Consider the following 17,046-nt stretch of genomic DNA (forward strand, 5'->3'; position numbering starts at 1 on the left):
TGTGACTTGCAGCTCAGCTTGACTCAACTTCTAGGTTCTCATGCCATGGCGCGAGTCATTCAACCCCAAGCGCAATTTGCCACCGACATCACGATCTGTAACACGGGGATCATGGGTGGTATAGTATTTGTACTGCACAATTACTATTTACCACATTGATGTGTTAATTCAGCAGATCACGCAAATGCTGCCTTGAAGTATGTGAGACGATTAGTCGCAAATGGACGTTCGAGGCTCATTGTACTAAATGTATTACCCATGGACGCACTAGAACAGCGTCATGTCATCGCTTTCGCCATCTGGATCTTCAAAATTGAAATTATATTCGCGCGCTAACGACTCATGGTATCTGATTTAGAAAAGAGTAAGAACTTTCTCGTAGATGGAAAACACAATGCCTCCCGAGAGCACCAGTCTACCCAGACGCATGGTGCTCCCACTCCAGAACCCGCGCATGCCCGCATCCCGGAATGTGCTCCTGATGGCGGACATGAGCGTTGCTCCTTGACTACTCTGCGAGCGAGTCTTGACAGTGTCGAACGGCTGAGTGGCGTAAACAGTCAAGCATCCAGCGGCCGCTCCCATCGCGAAGGTTTCCACCGTGCTTTTGGGAGCATGGCCGACACGAGCGGCGTATTGTGTTTTGAGCGCATTGTAAGATCCCATTCTGACGGCGGAAGTTGCTGATTGCTTCAAAGTGGTGCTGACGAGGCCTCTGTACAAGCCGAGGATGCCTTGCTCTCTCAGTAAGATCCCGACAGCGTGAGGACTGGATCGGAATCTTCTGGCTCCTTTGGCATCGTCGATCAAAGCAGTCTTGATGCGTTCCGTAGGCGTGACAGCCAAGATTGATTCGACCGCACCAGCTGCCATACCGGCGACGATCCCCCGGGATGTTGACAATTGTCCACGCTCATCTACGAGCTGGGCCTTGATGGTGTCGAAGGCGAGGAAGCGAACACCAGCTTTCATGGCCGTGCCGACGACCAGCGTACTACATCCTGTGTAGATTCCAGAGAATCCTTCGGAGCTTATCGTTCCTCGCAATAGTTGAAAGGCGTTGCCTTTTCCGGAGTTCAACTGTGCTCGAGTTTTTGCATATTCAAATGGATAAGTAATAGTGGCCTCGCAACCTCCTGCAACACTTCCTGCGAACAGCGATGCAAGTGGAGAGACCTGTTTCTTCTTCGGTTGCTGCTGCTGAGTTGCAATTTGCAAAGGGGAACCCCTCAATGGTGCTGTAGCTGTTTGCATTTTGAGTGAATTGACAGTTGCGTCGGCGCCGATTTGTCTGCTTGAAACCTGATGACAGTGTCTACAATGCGGCTGATTTGAACAAATGTGAAATTAGTTTTGTACTTCACCCTTTTCGACGATCGACCCATTATCAGATCTCCATGCCTTCTACACCCGGATATTACGGATTTTCGTCTGCCTCGTCTACTGCACCCACCGAGTGCTGTTCTGACATTGTTCCGCGGATGAGAATACACTATGGTCTTACTAATGCCCGACAACGATGGTAGTGGAGCATCCGTGTGTACCGCGGAATTTGCTGTTCCGCGGCCTAACGTGCAACACCCAGCCATCGGCAGACGCCGCGCCTAGAGCAAAGTTCTCTCGCCAAGTAACCTTACACTCGGTAAGTCACCGAAACAGACGGTTTTTCTTAACGTGGCGTGAGCGGGGAAGCCCCATGGGGTATGCCATGTGGGTTCTATCGCTGGTCAAGATTCCTTGGCGACAATGGTTGGCAAGAGTACTTGCGGGAGATGGGTAGCCGCAAGAGAATACTAAAGGGATCTGAACATCCTCGAAGATGAGGACCAGAACTCCATCACCTCGCCACTGAGTCACAGCAAGGCATTACCTTGAGAGTCCACTATCACCATGGCCACCGAGAAAGACGAGAGGATGTCCACCGAGAAGATCGACGTCGCGATCGATACGAGCGAGACTGTCTCGCCGTCTGCCATCCAGGCCAGATTCGAAACCCTTCGAGACCTTGATGATGAGCAAATGGCTGCGCTCAACAAGCGTCTGCTCCGTCGCATTGACTGGCGCCTCATGCCGACAATCACCATCATGTTCCTGATGAAGTAAGATGCCTGACATGCAAGACTTCGGACTATCACTCACGATCATACAGCTATCTCGACCGCATCAATGTATCGAACGCGAGACTGGCGGGTCTCCAAGAAGATCTGAACATGTCTGACACTGTGTGGAGCGCCGGCATCTCCACCTTCTACGTTGGCTACCTTATCGGTCAGCTCCCCGGTAACCTCTGGCTAGCCAAAGTGCGCCCTAGTCTTCTTCTTCCTGGAATGATGATCGGTTGGAGTATCTGCACAATCTGCATGCCGGCAGCTACTTCTGGTGTCGGTTTCTGCCTCGTTCGATTCGTCACCGGCCTTTGCGAAGCACCTTTCTTCCCCGGCATTACACTCAGTGAGTCTCAAACGCCCCTCCAAACCATTGCAGAAGCTGACTCTCATCAGTGACATCTTCCTGGTACACCAAAGCCGAGAATCCGATGAGAATGGCCGTCTGGCATGCTGGCAACACAATCTCGAACATCATCTCTGGTTTCCTCGCAGCTGGTATCCTTCACCACATGGGAGGCATTGCAGGTCTTTACAGGTGAGGCAATCATGCGGTCCTACATGTAGATCATGAATTGATGCTGACAATCTTCTGAATCAGCTGGCAATGGTTCTTCATCATCGAGGGTGCCGCCAGTATCCTCGTCGGCATCGTCGCGTTCTTCCTCCTCCCCGATTGGCCCGAGAACACTCGCTGGTTGACTCAAGAAGAGAGGGAAATTGCACAGTACCGTGTCCTGCTCTCCAACGGCGGCAAGGAGGAACAAGTCGGAGGCACCTGGGATGGACTCAAGGAAGCCGTCAAGGACCCCTTCACCTGGATGTTCTGCGGCATGCACTTCTCCCTCATCAATGCCCAGTCCTTCAAGGATTTCTTCCCCTCGGTACGTCGAACACACTCCCAAAGCGCTCCGTACCACACATACTGATATTCACCAGATCATCAAGACCTTCGGCTTCTCCGAGCTCAACACCTACCTCGTCCAGGCACCCCCCTACGCCATCGCCTACGCCTGCGCCTGCGCGCTCGCCTGGAGCTCCGGCAAGTTCCGCGAATCGTGCTACCACATCGTGGTCCCGATCGTGATCTCCGCCGCCGGCACGGCCATCATGATCTCCACCCCGAACATCGGCGCGCGCTACTTCGGCGCCGTCCTACTCGTCAGCGGTACCTACAACGGCCTCAACCTGCAGCTCTCGTGGGAGACCACGCTGGTCCCGGCCCCGCGTAGCAAGAAGGCGGCTCTGATCGCCATCGCCAACTGCGTCAGCCAGTGCTCTCACTGGTTCTCGCCGTACTTCTTCCCGACCGCGCACGAGCCGTTCTACAGGCTCGGTGGTGGCTTGATCCTCTTCGGCTGCCTGTGCACTGTTCTGCTCTGCTTTGGCGTCAAGTGGTGGGCCAAGAGACTCAACAAGAAGCTTGATGCTGCTGAAGGGTACAGTGAGCACAGCGGTGTGGAGAGAGGATGGCGCTTTGCCTACTAGATTGGGGGACGATGTGGCTACAAGAATGTGTGGTGAACTACTGATATTTCTCGATGATATTATGAATTATGTACATACGGGATATGCAATGGGAACTATTGACATGCTCATTACTCTTATGCTTCTACCACTGCTTGTCTTGGATTTTGTGCCCTTGTTAGATGTACGATAGGGCATTACGAGCGAATGCGGCACTACCCTCAATTCCTCATACTCAGCGATGGCACGTCGCCTCAGACTAGATGAACAACTTGCATAGAATTTAGTCGTAGTTCTGACAGTGACAGCAACAATGTCAGAATCAATGTTCGAGATCTAGGGCCGGTGAGATCCATCTTCCTCGTATCACAATGCCAACGCATCGCTTTTACACTCCCGTACCAATCACGCTCTGATCGAAAATCACCTACCTTAGACCGGACTATGATAGTTCTTGCACCTCTCATCAGCCCAACCTGAACCTGAGGCAGCAAAGCATGCGTTCAGGCTAATCGAAGGGCGCTCGAGCAATTCCAAGCCCGCCGCTAGCGCCCGCCCGCCGCGCGCCAATCGGACCGCCACCACCCAGCAGCCGACGCTAGAAGGGTCCCTCGAAGCTTCAAACTCCATCTTTCGCTTCAAAGCCCAAAAATAATCGCGACCGATCGCCGCCAAAAGAAAAAAAGAGCCCCTCCAACACACCACCCACCATGGCGCCCACTCAAAAGCCCAAGCGCCCCGTCGCAACAACAGTAAACGACTTCGTCGCGCTCCCCCTCCGCCTCCCCGCCCTCCCCTCCTACCCGCGCGAAGCAACCCACCACCTCTACGTCCGCGCCCACGCGCCCAAAGTCCCCACGGCCAGCACGCCGCGCGAGCTCTTCCTCGTCAACGTGCCCGCGGACGCCACGGAGGTGCACATCAGGTCGCTGTTCGCGAGCCAGCTGGGCGGCGCGCGCGTCGAGAGCGTTGCGTTCGAGGGCGCGAGAGTCGGGAGGGGCATCACGGCGCCTGTTGCGCCGGTGAGGAGGAAGAGGAAGAGGGGTGTTGAGGAGGAGGACGGGGGAGAGGGCGAAGGGGAGAAGGAGGTCGGGGCGCTGCCGGCCACGCGCGAGAGGGAAGTGCACCGCAGCGGGGGCACGGCGGTGGCCACGTTCGTGGACGCGGCGAGCGCGGAGCTGGCGTTGAAAGAGGCCAGGAGGGCGGCGAAGAGCGGCAAGGCGACGATTGTGTGGGGCGCGGGAGTGGAAGGGAAACTGCCGGCGCTGGGCAGCGCGCGGTACCTGGCGCATCACAGGCTGCGGTTTCCGGCGCGGCATGCGCTTCAGGAGTCGGTGGATGCGTTTATGACGGCGCTTTCGGCGCAGGAGGTTGCGAGGGCGAGGGCGCTGGCGCGGTTGCGGTCGCAGCCGGATGAGGATGGGTTTATTACTGTTGGGAGGGGTGGGAAGGGCGATGCGGCGCGCGAGGAGGCGGCGAAACTTAAGGGAGAGGAGCTGGCGAAGAGGCAGAAGAAGATGATTGGGGAGGACTTCTACCGGTTCCAGGTGCGTGAGAGGAAGAAGGACGAGGCGAAGGATTTGGTTAGAGGGTTTGAGGAGGATAGGCGGAAGGTGGAAGAGTTGAGGAAGAGGAGGGGAAAGGCGAGACCTGAGTGAGAGGGTGCGGGTTTCATGGTATGAGACGGACTCCTGCTCCACTGAACAGCGAGCGAAGAAGGATCGAGGTCCTCCACATTGGACGACATGCCGTTGGCTCCCGCCCATTGTCCGGCCTTTCCACGTACTTTCCAACCCCATTTGATTGGAAGAACAATGACAACGCCACCTCTTTCATCACGAAAGACACCGATGCAGAGGAACTTGGCGTTCACCTACCCATCGCCACGGCCAATATGTTGCGGTCATGAGAAGACAACGTCTTCAACCCTTACTGTTGGCGACATGAGGAGCGCTCAAGCGCAGTCCGCATGCACACAGTATGCAGCTTACATTCCAAAACGTCGCAGAACATTGGAATGGCCAGGAACACATCGAAGGACTTGTAGAGTATGAAACCAAAATCTTTATTCTTTCCACATTGCATCGTAAAACATTCCGCAACAACATAATCATCATGATCATCATGATCATCATCGTCATCATCATCATCATTGCCCTGAGCGAAAACCAGCATCGCCCACACCGTCACCGCCTCACAATGTCGTCGTATATTCGTTAAAACCTCACCCCCCAATCCTCCTCAACCCCCCCAAAACCCTCCCCAACAACCCCCTCCCCCTCCTCTCCTTCCTCCCCACGACCTCGCCACCCCGCTCCGTCTCCACCACGATCGTGCCCTTAGGGCTGGCGACGCCCTGCAGGCCGCGACCGCCACGCCCTTCAATCTCAACCTCCCTCTCAACCCGCACAGCAGGATGCACCCTCCCCTCCAGCCCCCTCGCACGCCCCGGACTCCCCCTCGGACTAACAGCACCTGCTGGCGCGCGCGCAGGCGCAGGAGAGAACATAATCGGGATCTCCCCCTCCCCCTCCGCCTCGCCAGCCCTTCCCCTCCGACTCCTGCGCTCCGAGCGCGGCGGCCGCGGCAGGGGTTTCGTCAGCGGCGCGAAAGCCTCTTCCCAGGAGCCGTGGGAGAGCTCGACGTCCGTGAGCGCCAGGGTGTGCAGGGAGCGGGCGTGCGCTGTGGCGAGGGAGCGGAGGGCTGGGGCGGTGGTGGAGGCGTTGGTTAGGTGGAGGGTTGTGAGGTGGGGGAAGTGGAGGGTGCGGTGGGAGTGTGGGGTGGTTTTGGGGGGAAAGGGGAGGGGGCCTTTGGGGCCGGTGAAGGTGAGGTGGAGGGTTTGGAGGGTGGGTTGGAAGGCGGTGAGGTAGGGGGTTAGGAGGCGGGGTGAGGCGGTTGCGGGTTGAGGGGCGGTTGAGGTTGTTATTGAGAGGTGCTTGATGCTTGCCCAGCGCTTTGAGGAGGATGGTGTGGCTCCGGGCCCTGTGAGAGGCGAGAGTGCCAGGAGGCCTGCGGGGTGGATTGGCGAGATTGTCAGGGTGTCTAATGCGTTTAAACCAGTGCGTTCGACAGCGATGCGGAGAGAGGCCAGAGCGTAGTCCACTGTGCTACGGCGGCATTGATGCGAGGAGGCGGCGCCTGGACAGGCGATTTCAAGATGCGTCAGATTAGGGAGGCAGGAGATGCCCCGGACGAAGGCGGGTACATTGGTGGCGGCGTGGAAGATGGGAGGGTATTGGTGAAGCAAGAGTGCCGTCACGTCTTCGTCGTCATATTTGGCTTGCTGCGAGATGGTGTCGACTTGTGGCGTGTAGGTAAAGTTGAGCTCCTCCCCAGTGTCTGGATGTATCAATGGCGGAAGTGAAGTCTCCTGAGTATGTGGAATGTTGAAGTTCAAGTGCTTGACGAAGAAGCCTACGCGATCGAGGGCAGCGACCCTGGCGGGCTTGGTGAATGTGCTAGGCTTGAAGGTGACCGAAAGATCTTCGAACAAGGCCGGAGCAGCGCGCACGCTGAAGTCATGACAGACGAGTCGCATGTTCGCCAAGTCCTGCTTGGGAAGATGCGACATGAATTGGTCGCGACATGGATCTGTCAGCCAAAAGCGGAGGAAGGTACTGCTGTCAGACAGCACCAGGCTGCAGACAGAAGCAATTGTCTCGGAAGCTGAGAAGAGTTAGGATGAGCTTGTTGGCTAAAGTAGTGCTGTCGTGGCGCCTACATCGGTCGCTGGCTGTATCAATTTCGCCAAATAGTAGCCTACTCCCACCACTCCTGACGCTTCCAAATGAAGTTGCAGACGCGGCGGACGAGACGGTCGAGAATGAGGAGGATGGATTATGGTGTAGGACAGGAGCAGACGGCCTGCGCTGCTTGAGACTCATGATTTGGTTGGTGGTGAATTATCGTCTGATCAGTGTGGAATGGCGTATCTCATGACAATCGTAGCAATAATGGAAAAACGGAGAAACATGTGAAGAACTCAGGCACAGCGATCGATTGCCTTTTTACCCACCTACCTGTTCCTGACGGATGTTGACATTGGCATGAACGAAAGCAACGGCGCTGCACGATTTGTGACTCATCGGCTCCCCTCGGTGGCAGAAGGTAGGTCGAACCGCTGAAGCTGAATCGCAAGAAATGCAGGTCAAAAGCAGAACGTGAAGAGCAGACGCGAAAACAGCGCGAACGTCGAACGTTATAGACGTGATGTTTGGCGGAGCGGTCGGAGGGAGGCTGGGCCAAGGGCAGACCGGCGAGTTTCAAGTACAAGAGCATCCCGGGTCAGCCAATCGAGGAGCTCTGTTTTGTGGCAAAGCGCATTAGCGCCATGCACTCGAGGTGACAAGAAGTGCATCGTCGGCTGCGGCGCGTACATCGTGTGGTGCGCGTCTTATTTTGCGCGCAAACAGGCGCGTTGGAGGTGACTGCGTGACACGCACTCTTTTTTGCGCGCCGCAAGTTGAAGACGATGGATGTGTGCTGGACGTGAGCTTGGGGGAGCAACAGAGTGTGGTCGGAATTCGCGGGGGTGACTCCGTCGGCTACTTTAGCAAAATAAGAGTAGATCAGCAGATACTGAAGATGGTGTGAGTGGCAGCGTCTCGCCACATGTGACAATTGGCGACGACACAATAATTGCTAGGTCAGGTCAGATTCGGCCACACGGTGAGCGCCAGTACATAGGCAATGCCTTGATGTGGCGGCACAGGGGGCACGTCAAAGGGCGTGCGAGGATCTATCCGACTTCGGCACAGTAGCAGCAGTTGGTACCAAAAGGTGGCAGCCATCGGCGGCGTGAGGCCGATCGATGGAGTTCCGCGGCGAATGCCATTTCGGACGGGAGCCGGCGGTGATGGGTTTGTGCGAAGAGGAGCTCCCGTCGGTACCCTACCTACCCAGGCGTTGGCGAAACGGGCTTTGCGCGCGCCGACGCTTCCAGACTCGCGGGTAACGGCTGCGGCTGCGCGGCGGCAGGCGGGTGACAGGCACCGGCAGTGGGGCCAGCCGGGCGACGGTGCATCCTGCGCTCGATGGTCGCCGGGCGAGAGTAAGAGTAGTGGGTCGGCGGTGGGAAAGGCGTGGAGAGGTGGGGCGATGCCTCGCAAAACTGCGACTAGCCTACCTGACCGTGGCCTCCCATTCCCCGATGCTCGCAGACACGAGAGCCGCATGGCGCGAGCGTGCGAGGGCGCGCGCCACACCCGGTCAGCAACTCTTCAGCCGGCGCGCCGCCCGCGCGAGACGGCCGCAGTCGGAGTCCGGACCGAGGCGGCAGCGTGGACGGTGGTGTGCGTGGGTGTGCGTCGGTGGCCGCGTGCGCGTGCGTGCCAGAGGTTGTTGAGAGGGCGCCTTGGTGTTGCTGGCGAAGTCGTTGCCAGCCGGCGGGGCCCGCCCGGCGCGCCAGGGCAAGCGATCGCGCGCAAACCCCAGGGATCTGCGCGCGGCCGTCTGTCTAGACTTCCACCCTGGCTCCAGAAGCCCAGCTCAGCGGCCTCAGCCAGCGTGCCCACGCCCATGCCCACGCCCACGCCCACGCCCACGCCCACACGAGCCACACTGCCTGCCTTGCCTTACCCTGCCTTACTTTCGCTGCCACTCCCTTTCCTGCGCCGCACCCTCCTGCACCAACCGAGCCTGACCCGACCGCCGCCACACTCCCCGTCGCCTGTGTGTCGACATCTCACTGCTCCCTCTACCCAGCCTACCCTAAACATCCTCCTCCGCCGTGCCAAGCGCCTCTGCTCCGCCATAGAGTTTCGCGACACTCCCTTCACACTTTCGCCCCGCCGTCTCCCACGCCGCCTGCTTTGCCTTCCGACTCTGCTACCTCAGCCGCGCCTAGCTGACACCCACTCGCGCCTTCTCCTCGCCCCCATGCATCCGCCAAACTGACATGGGCCCGGGTCAGACGCCGCCCGACATCGCCATCTCTGCCGTGCCGGCCTCACTCACTGCTTCCCTCGCCGGCCGGCCTTGACGCCTGACACGGCCTGCACGCTTGCTCACTACGCGCCTTCCCACTGATGCGCCTTGCGCGCCTCCGCGCCCTGCGACGCTTCAAGATGCGCATACCCATCCGTGAGCAATTGGCCCTGCTCATCCTCACCTCGGCCTTGATCGGCCTCGCGGTCATATCGGTCGCGACATGGATCACGAACTATGCCTTCGTCCTGGACGTCCGCTCAACGCGCCTCTCTCTGACGGCATCGCTCAAGGCTGCCCAGTTGGCTTCGAATCTGGACATCATGCAAACCTCTGCCAACCTGATCGCAACACGAGTCTTGATCCAGACCTCCCTGCAACGATATGGCGAGCAGTCTAACAACACTGCTGCTAATTGGGCCAGGGCACGCAACGACATGGCGTCGGCTTTAAGTGGTGGGAGTTCCATTGGAAAATCGCTGCTGGTACAATCGATAGTTTATCCCAAAAACGAGGCCGGCCCGAACGGACCATATGGAGTGCTGAATACGACGAGTAGCATATGGAACCATTCTCTGGAGCTTCCCATCACCAACGACGACGGATCACCGGTTCGCCTCGGAGATGAGGGACTGGGTTACCCTCCTCCCCTCTACCCGAACCTTACCTTTTTCTCTGAGCAATACAACAGCACTTTCAGAGATGCTCGTGCGCGTTCAAACGGTGTCGAGCTTAGCTACGAGTCCGGCCCACTGCTGCTTGGACCGTGGCAGGTGTCTGACACTTTCTCCCTGGTGTCGCTCACCATGCCGATCATTAACAATACCTCAGCAGTGGACGTGCTTGGCTGGTTGACTGTGGTCATGGACGCGGGATTGATTTCACAGGTCGCGCAGAGCACCGAAGGCCTGGGCGAGACCGGACAGACATTGATAGTTGGACCTGCAAATGAAGCGAATCTCTTCAGCTCAGAGGCTCTGAATGCCAGTGCAACTACCTCTGGCGAAGTTCGCTTCGTCCTCCCACCGACCCACAACAACGAAACCAACAGGCACGCAATGGATGATGCAGGGGCGGGCCTGACATCTTTCAACACTTCTCAGTTTCCAGCAACGCAACGGGCGCTCAATCGCAATTCTTCGGGAGACGACTCGTCTGGTGCCCTCATATCAACCCACAACGAGCACGGTGACAAGGTCTCGGTGGGCTACGCCATTCCTCGAGTGGACTACGCCGACTGGATAGTACTGGTCGAGCAAGCAAGAAGCGAAGTCTGGGAGCCCATCAACCACCTCCGCAACGTCCTGCTGGCATGCGTCTTTTCTACGGCCGGCTTCCTGGCGATCCTTGCATTCCCTCTGGCTCACTTTGCCGTCATGCCCATCCGAAGGCTGCGCGAAGCAACCAAGAAATCAATCGAGCCGCCCAACTCCCACCACAGCAGGTCGAGTTTCGAGTCGTTCGGGTCGATACCGCCGCACGACGGACCTGACAGCGGCGGCGGAGACGCCGGTGCGGTGAACGAAGTGGTGGCTCGCAAAGAAGGCTGGAACATCGTCTCAAGATGGCGGACGCGGCAGGCCGACCGCGAAGCCCGCCATCAGGAGCGCAAGAAGCGGCAGTTCCGCATCCCGGGCAAAGTCAAGGAGCGCAAGTACTGGATCCGCGACGAGCTGTCGGACTTGACCATGACTTTCAACGAGATGTCGGACGAGCTGATGATGCAGTACGAAAAGTTGGAGGAGCGCGTCCAGCAGCGGACTGCGGAGCTGGAGCTGAGCAAAAAGGCCGCTGAGGCGGCGAACGAGAGCAAGACCTTGTTCATTGCGAATATCTCGCACGAGCTCAAGACGCCGTTGAATGGAATCCTGGGCATGTGTGCGGTCTGCATGCAGGAGAATGACCCGCAGCGAGTGAAGCGGTCGTTAGGGATTATCTACAAGAGTGGCGATCTCTTGCTGAATCTGCTTACTGATCTGCTCACGTTCAGCAGAAATCAGGTGGGCCATCAGATCGCACTGGACGAGAAGGAATTCCGACTTCGGGATATTTCGTCGCAGGTTTTGGCTATTTTCGACAAGCAAGCTACTGAAGGGCAGATCAACTTGAGGGTGGAATTCCAGGGCGTGCCAGACGGAGGCGTTAAGAACGAAGATGGCATCAGCACCGGGATGTCAGATCTGGGTCCTTTCGGGACCGGAAGGATCAAGGATATGATTCTTTGGGGCGACACGCATCGCATCTTGCAGGTCGTCATCAATCTGGTAAGTGACATCGACCGAAAACGTGCTCTCAACTTTGCTGACGAGTGAGCAGGTCTCCAATTCGCTCAAATTCACGCCTCCAGGTGGTTCGGTCGTGTTGAGAATTCGATGTCTCCCAGACCCTCCAGACATAGGCTCGCGGAAGAGCTCGCTGCAATCAAGACAATCAAGGACTTCACGGCAGCGATCCTCAAGAAACAAGGGTTCAGAGGCCACTCTGTCTGCAGCTCGACCTGACACCGGCAATGCTGCGCTTAAGGACCGGCCGTTCGCTCAATTCATCGAGCGAGCTCCCACACCGCCACCTGGACGATACCTCACCTTCGAATTTGAAGTGCAGGATTCCGGACCTGGTATTCCAGACAAGCTGCAGCAGCAGATCTTCGAGCCATTCGTGCAGGGTGACCTAGGATTGAGCAAGAAGTACGGCGGTACCGGCCTCGGCCTCAGCATCTGTTCGCAGCTCGCAGAGCTCATGCGCGGCGGTATGAGCGTCCGATCTGCCGTCGGCGAAGGAAGCACTTTCACCATGAAAATCCCCCTCCGCCACATCTCCTCCCGCGCGGACTCCAGCGCCAGCTCCTGCGTCGACGTCTCCGACGAATTCGCCCGCCGCTCCTCCAACCCCGACGACAACGCCGGCGGCGACCGCACCCCCGCCCGCCACAGCCGCAACCTCGCCGACGACACCAACACCTACCTCGACGTCAAACCCCCATCCCAAAACCCCAGCGGCACCGCAACCCCAACCCGCTCCACAGACCCGCAGCCCCGCCTCGTCGGCCTCTCCCAACCCTTCTTCGCCACCTCCCAGCCCCTCGAATCCCCCGGCTCCCAACCCGCCGCCATGCACCACCTCGCCTCCGCCGCCACCGACCCCACCCTCCCCGCCACCGGCCGCATCCGCGTCCTCGTCGCCGAAGACAACAAGACCAACCAAGAAGTCGTCCTGCGCATGCTCAAGCTCGAAGAAATCTACGACGTGACCGTCGCGCGCGACGGGCAGGAGGCCCTCGACCTCGTGCGCGACGGCATGCGCGCCGGCGCGCCGCCCTTCAACCTCGTGCTCATGGACGTGCAGATGCCCACCATGGACGGCCTGCAGTCCACCCGTTTGATCCGCGAGAGCGGCTACCGCGCGCCCATCGTCGCTCTCACGGCTTTCAGCGAGGAGAGCAACATCCGCGACTGCCTGGACAGCGGCATGGACTTCTTCCTCAGCAAGCCCATCCGCCGCCCGCAGCTGAAGAAGGTCCTCAGGGAGTACTGCGCGCCGATCCTGGAGGAGGAGGAGGGCGCTGAGAGTCCCGGGGAGACTCGGAGGGTGAGTGCTGGGGAAGGTGGGGGTGGAGGTGGAGGGGGGAATACCTTCGTTGTCGTTGTTGATCGCGACAGGGGTGTGGAGGAGGCGAATGGGAAGGTGGTGGGTGCTGCGCTTGCGTCTGCGAAGGAGGAGGAAGGGGGAGGGGGAGGCGGGCCGGGGACGGGGACGGAGGGAGGAGGGGAGAGGTGTGTGAGTCCGCTGACGAAGGGTTGATGGGAGTGAGAGGGAGGCATGGGCCGCGGGCTTTCATGAGCATTCTGCGTTTCAGCCTCGGCGTTTTCTCTTGGGGGTTTCTTGCTTTTTGGATTTCTTCGCGAGCAAGCGACGGCGTTTTTTCATTTTCTGGGCTTCTCATCAATCGGCCGCGAAAATGGCGGCATTTCATTGGAAACACCACGAAAAGAACCAGGCGTCCAGACAGAAGAGGGCTTTCTTTTTCATTTCTTTTATTGCTTCTTTCTTAGTTCACAACAGAAGAAGAGGCGTTCGGAAATTTTGGGCACGGGATTCGCACATGTACGACTTACTGTCGGGCAACGGAAGGCTGGGATGGGATGGGATGGGGAGATCTCGGGCAACCAGGACGGGACTTCTTTTTGATTTCAGGGTACGGCTCCTCTGGAATGGCGTGTTGGATGGAGGTGGACAGCGATTAGCTCGGGGACTCGGAGAGCGAAGTAATAAAGAGAATGTTACAGTTGTCTCTAGACCTTTTCTTTCTTTGATTTGACGCAAACTCTCGCCCATGGGCATTGGCACGTTCGAGTGTGCTGTGGTGAGTCTAGAGAGCCGGTGATGTTCGGATGACAGGTGGGTGGGTGGGTGTGCCACGGCGTCCACACAAGTCTCGCAGAGACGTTGGGCAATGTGCTATGTTCCTTGTGTCTCGTTCTATACAAAAAACTCATCTCACCGACGCCACCCCAACACTCTTTGACTCCTTGCAAGGCTCCCGTCACCTCCCATCATCACACGCCTCACCCACTCCCCGAAAGCGTAACCCCCGTGAAGTTAAACTCGCCCACAAACCACTCGTCCCCATTCGTGTCCCTCGTAACATTGCTCCCGCTCACCTCCCCGCCCCTCAGCGCGCCATTCTCCACCTCTCCACCACCAACCGGCCTCTTCAGCGCATTCGCGCCCGCCTCGACCGTGAAATTGCCCAGGCTGATCTCGTAGCCGTTGCGCGTCCTCAGGTCCGGCAAGCCGAAGTACGCCGCCCGCACGGCCTCTGGCGAGACCTGCAGCTCGTAGTAGCCGCGGTAGTAGCCCTCCTGCCACTGCAGCTCGTCGTTGTCGCGGAGCAGGAGCCGGGACTGGTTGTTGGCTTCGGCGAGCGAGGCGCGGGCGCCGAAGGGGCTGTTGGAGCTGACGGCTGTGCCGGCGAATTCGGCGCCGAGGGAGCCGGCGCCTGTGGCGGAGTCGTAGTCTGCGTGGTCGAGGTAGACGAGGTCGGAGACCCAGCTGGGGTGGGGTTAGATGGTGGGTTTTTTGAGGGGGAGGGGGGGAGGGGGGGCTTACTTCAGGTGGGAGTCGCCGGCCATCATGATGTTGTTGCCGATGTTGTTGTCGGAGAGGGTCTTGAGGGTGCGGTTCTTGTTCGCCATGTACCCGTCCCAGGCGTCGCTGTTGTAGGGGTTCTCCTCCGTGCCGAACCAGGTCGTGATGTTGATGCGAGAGAAGACGATCTGACTGCCGATCAGGCGCCAGGCGGCGCCGCGCTCGCCGGACTCGACGAGTTGGCGGTAGAACCTGTGGTTTGGTTAGCGTTCTGAGGCTGATACTTTGTGACCTGGTGATTTGACTCACCAGTTCTCCTGCTGAGAGCCCATGAGAGTCCTGCCGGCATCATCCGCAATCTGGGTGATGTAGTCGGTGTTCCAGCCACCCAGGGTAGTGATCGACCTGTCGTAGTTACGGGTGTCGAGCATGATTAAATCGAGGAGCTTTCCGAGAGAGAAGCTACGCCAGATACGCAGGTTGTTGTCCATGTCCACCTGGCGGATAGGCATCCACTCGAAGTACGCACGCACGGCGTTCATCTTGCGCTGGTCGACGCTGACGCCGCCGTCCTGGATGAAGGACTCTTCGGTGTTGTTCAGGCCGGAGGAACCATCACGGTAGCCGTTGTTAGAGATCTCGTGGTCGTCCCACACGGGAATCCAGGCGAACTTGGAGTGAGAGAGGAGAAGGTCGAGATCGGTGCGGTAGGTCGCCAGGCGGCGTCTGTAATCGTACAGGGTGAAGATCTCACGCTCAGGTTGCACAGGGCGGGCATCTGTGCTGGTCTCGTACTCGTAGATGTAGTCGCCGCTATGACATATTAGCATGCGTATGTGACATGTGTGCCCCAATTCGTGCGTAGAGCTTACAGGTGAACGACGAAGTCCACATCGTCCTTCCTGGCCGAGTTGCCATAGGCGTTGAAAAAGCCTGGCGTACTGTCAGTAACCTTGTCACCCCCATCTTTTCTTCAACCACTGATGTCCTCACCGGTAGGGAAGTTCGAGCAAGAGAACACCGCAAGGCCCAGCGACGTCAGATCGTCATCAGCTGCAGGAGCAGTCTTCGTCCTGCCGAGCGGGCTCTTGACATCGCTGTCGCAGACGCTGAACTGGTAGTAGTACTCCGTGAACGGCTCAAGACCCGTCGCCTCGACCTTGACAGTGTAGTCGATGTCAGAGGAAGTGTACGCCTTGCCGTCCGTGACCGGGTCGCTCAAGTCCTCGCTCTCCGACACAACGTAGCTGACGCAGACCGGGTTGGAGCTCGCCTTGACGTAGCTTTCCGTCTCGTGGTTGTAAAGCGCCACAGTCCCGCTGACGGTGATGTTGCTGGCGTCGTTGTCGCTGGTGGGAGCGGCGCGCGTCCAGAGGATGACGGAGTCGGAGTAGGGGTCGCCGGAGGCGATGCCGTGGGTGAAGTTCAGGCTGCCGGCGTCCATGTACGAGGGCGAAGATTGACGCTTCAGCACCTTGGGCATGTGGATGCCCAGGCTGGGGTGACGGCGAGACGGGGAGTTGAAGTTGATGTTGCCGCTCCAGTCAGCCAGCGCCGCTGGGGCGAGGGCGAGGAGGGGGAAGAGAGAGAGCATCTTTGCTGGGAGAGCCAAGATGCTGCTGAACGTGTCTTACGAGTGAAGAGTGAGGTTTCTCTCTGAGGGGAGGGAAAGGACCAGGCAGTGAAACCTACGTACATATACCTACCTTGCTTGCATTGGGATCGGTAGGGTAGCTGGAGCTATGCTGTCCCACCCTAGCGGGCCAAGCACAACGTGGTGACCACGATGCATTCGAAATCATGTTCATTGCCGACTAAGGATATTTCACAGCCAACCATGTGCGAGGTGTTGGACATGCTGACCGCGTTCCTGGACGGACGTCGAGATGCTAAAGCTTGCGGAGCTTGGCCGGCAGACGATCGGCGGGCGTGGGGCAAGCGCGTGGGTGCATTGCGAGGGAGAGATTGGCTGAACGTGTCATTGAAGCGATTGAGGCATGTTTGGATCTCCGCCCAAGACAATTTGATTTTGTGGCTACGTGAGGGGCAGACGGGAGTTTTGGCGCGAACGCCAGTGCGAAGACGGCAGGTCGGCATCGTTGCTTTTATTAAGGTGTTGGACGATGACGCAGGACGTTTTTCAAGCAGAATGGCGAGCTGGTTTTCGTTGCAGTACGCCAACGCAAAGATTGTTGATTTTATCAACAGGCTATTTCATCTGGTCAGGTCTACTACCAGATGTAAGAAGGTCCTCGACTTGCAAGCATCTTCCAGAGTCTCTAGAATCCAAGGACTACCATCCCCTCCATACCTCTCAAACCAAACTGTTTCTTGGAGAACCACACAACATTCCGTCCCAAGTGAAAGCCCATCAACAGCGCATTGAATAACATCATCGCGCTGCGATGCTTGGACTCGGATGGCATTGCCTTCCTGGCCCCAAAGCTCCCATCTCATCACA

At 58.1% G+C, this 17,046-nt stretch overlaps 6 protein-coding genes across 6 annotated transcripts; 3 read left to right on the forward strand and 3 right to left on the reverse strand.

Moving 5' to 3' along the window:
• Positions 1-354: 354 nt before the first annotated feature.
• On the reverse strand, positions 355-972 carry WHR41_00293 (uncharacterized protein; the record flags this gene model as incomplete). The annotated part of the gene is made up of 1 exon (XM_069368899.1): positions 355-972. One exon carries the CDS (start codon positions 970-972, stop codon positions 355-357), a length of 618 nt encoding a protein of 205 aa, XP_069233923.1.
• Positions 973-1,694: 722 nt separating this feature from the next.
• On the forward strand, positions 1,695-3,712 carry WHR41_00294 (uncharacterized protein). Its single transcript, XM_069368900.1, has 5 exons — positions 1,695-2,099; positions 2,150-2,451; positions 2,502-2,643; positions 2,707-2,989; positions 3,045-3,712. The coding sequence occupies exons 1-5, from the start codon at positions 1,891-1,893 to the stop codon at positions 3,591-3,593; spliced, it is 1,485 nt and encodes a 494-aa protein (XP_069234177.1). The 5' UTR covers positions 1,695-1,890; the 3' UTR covers positions 3,594-3,712.
• Positions 3,713-4,282: 570 nt separating this feature from the next.
• On the forward strand, positions 4,283-5,230 carry WHR41_00295 (uncharacterized protein; the record flags this gene model as incomplete). Its single annotated transcript, XM_069368901.1, has 1 exon — positions 4,283-5,230. One exon carries the CDS (start codon positions 4,283-4,285, stop codon positions 5,228-5,230), a length of 948 nt encoding a protein of 315 aa, XP_069234176.1.
• A 566-nt stretch (positions 5,231-5,796) lies between these two features.
• Positions 5,797-8,212, reverse strand: WHR41_00296 (uncharacterized protein; the record flags this gene model as incomplete). Its single annotated transcript, XM_069368902.1, has 2 exons — positions 7,294-8,212; positions 5,797-7,238 (listed from the first exon to the last, which is right to left on the reverse strand). Exons 1-2 carry the CDS (start codon positions 7,454-7,456, stop codon positions 5,797-5,799), a joined length of 1,605 nt encoding a protein of 534 aa, XP_069234175.1. The 5' UTR covers positions 7,457-8,212.
• A 957-nt stretch (positions 8,213-9,169) lies between these two features.
• WHR41_00297 (uncharacterized protein) lies at positions 9,170-13,298 on the forward strand (the record flags this gene model as incomplete). Its single annotated transcript, XM_069368903.1, has 2 exons — positions 9,170-11,761; positions 11,814-13,298. The coding sequence occupies exons 1-2, from the start codon at positions 9,599-9,601 to the stop codon at positions 13,296-13,298; spliced, it is 3,648 nt and encodes a 1,215-aa protein (XP_069234174.1). The 5' UTR covers positions 9,170-9,598.
• A 764-nt stretch (positions 13,299-14,062) lies between these two features.
• WHR41_00298 (uncharacterized protein) lies at positions 14,063-16,628 on the reverse strand (the record flags this gene model as incomplete). The annotated part of the gene is made up of 5 exons (XM_069368904.1): positions 15,579-16,628; positions 15,458-15,518; positions 14,895-15,398; positions 14,607-14,837; positions 14,063-14,549 (listed from the first exon to the last, which is right to left on the reverse strand). Exons 1-5 carry the CDS (start codon positions 16,177-16,179, stop codon positions 14,063-14,065), a joined length of 1,884 nt encoding a protein of 627 aa, XP_069234173.1. The 5' UTR covers positions 16,180-16,628.
• Positions 16,629-17,046: the final 418 nt, after the last annotated feature.

Source organism: Cladosporium halotolerans, assembly GCF_011745625.1.
Source record: "Cladosporium halotolerans strain TM138-S3 chromosome Unknown Sca1, whole genome shotgun sequence".
Lineage (NCBI taxonomy): Eukaryota > Fungi > Ascomycota > Dothideomycetes > Cladosporiales > Cladosporiaceae > Cladosporium > Cladosporium halotolerans.

What these genes read in the sequence shown, in the direction of transcription:
- WHR41_00294 (XM_069368900.1), top strand. Translation starts at nt 1,891, where the DNA reads ATGGCCACCGAGAAAGACGAGAGGATGTCCACCGAGAAGATCGACGTC. An exon ending in CTTCCCCGGCATTACACTCA is followed by an intron (nt 2,452 to 2,501) that starts GTGAGTCTCAAA and finishes GACTCTCATCAG; the next exon opens with TGACATCTTCCTGGTACACC. An exon ending in GGCATTGCAGGTCTTTACAG is followed by an intron (nt 2,644 to 2,706) that starts GTGAGGCAATCA and finishes CTTCTGAATCAG; the next exon opens with CTGGCAATGGTTCTTCATCA.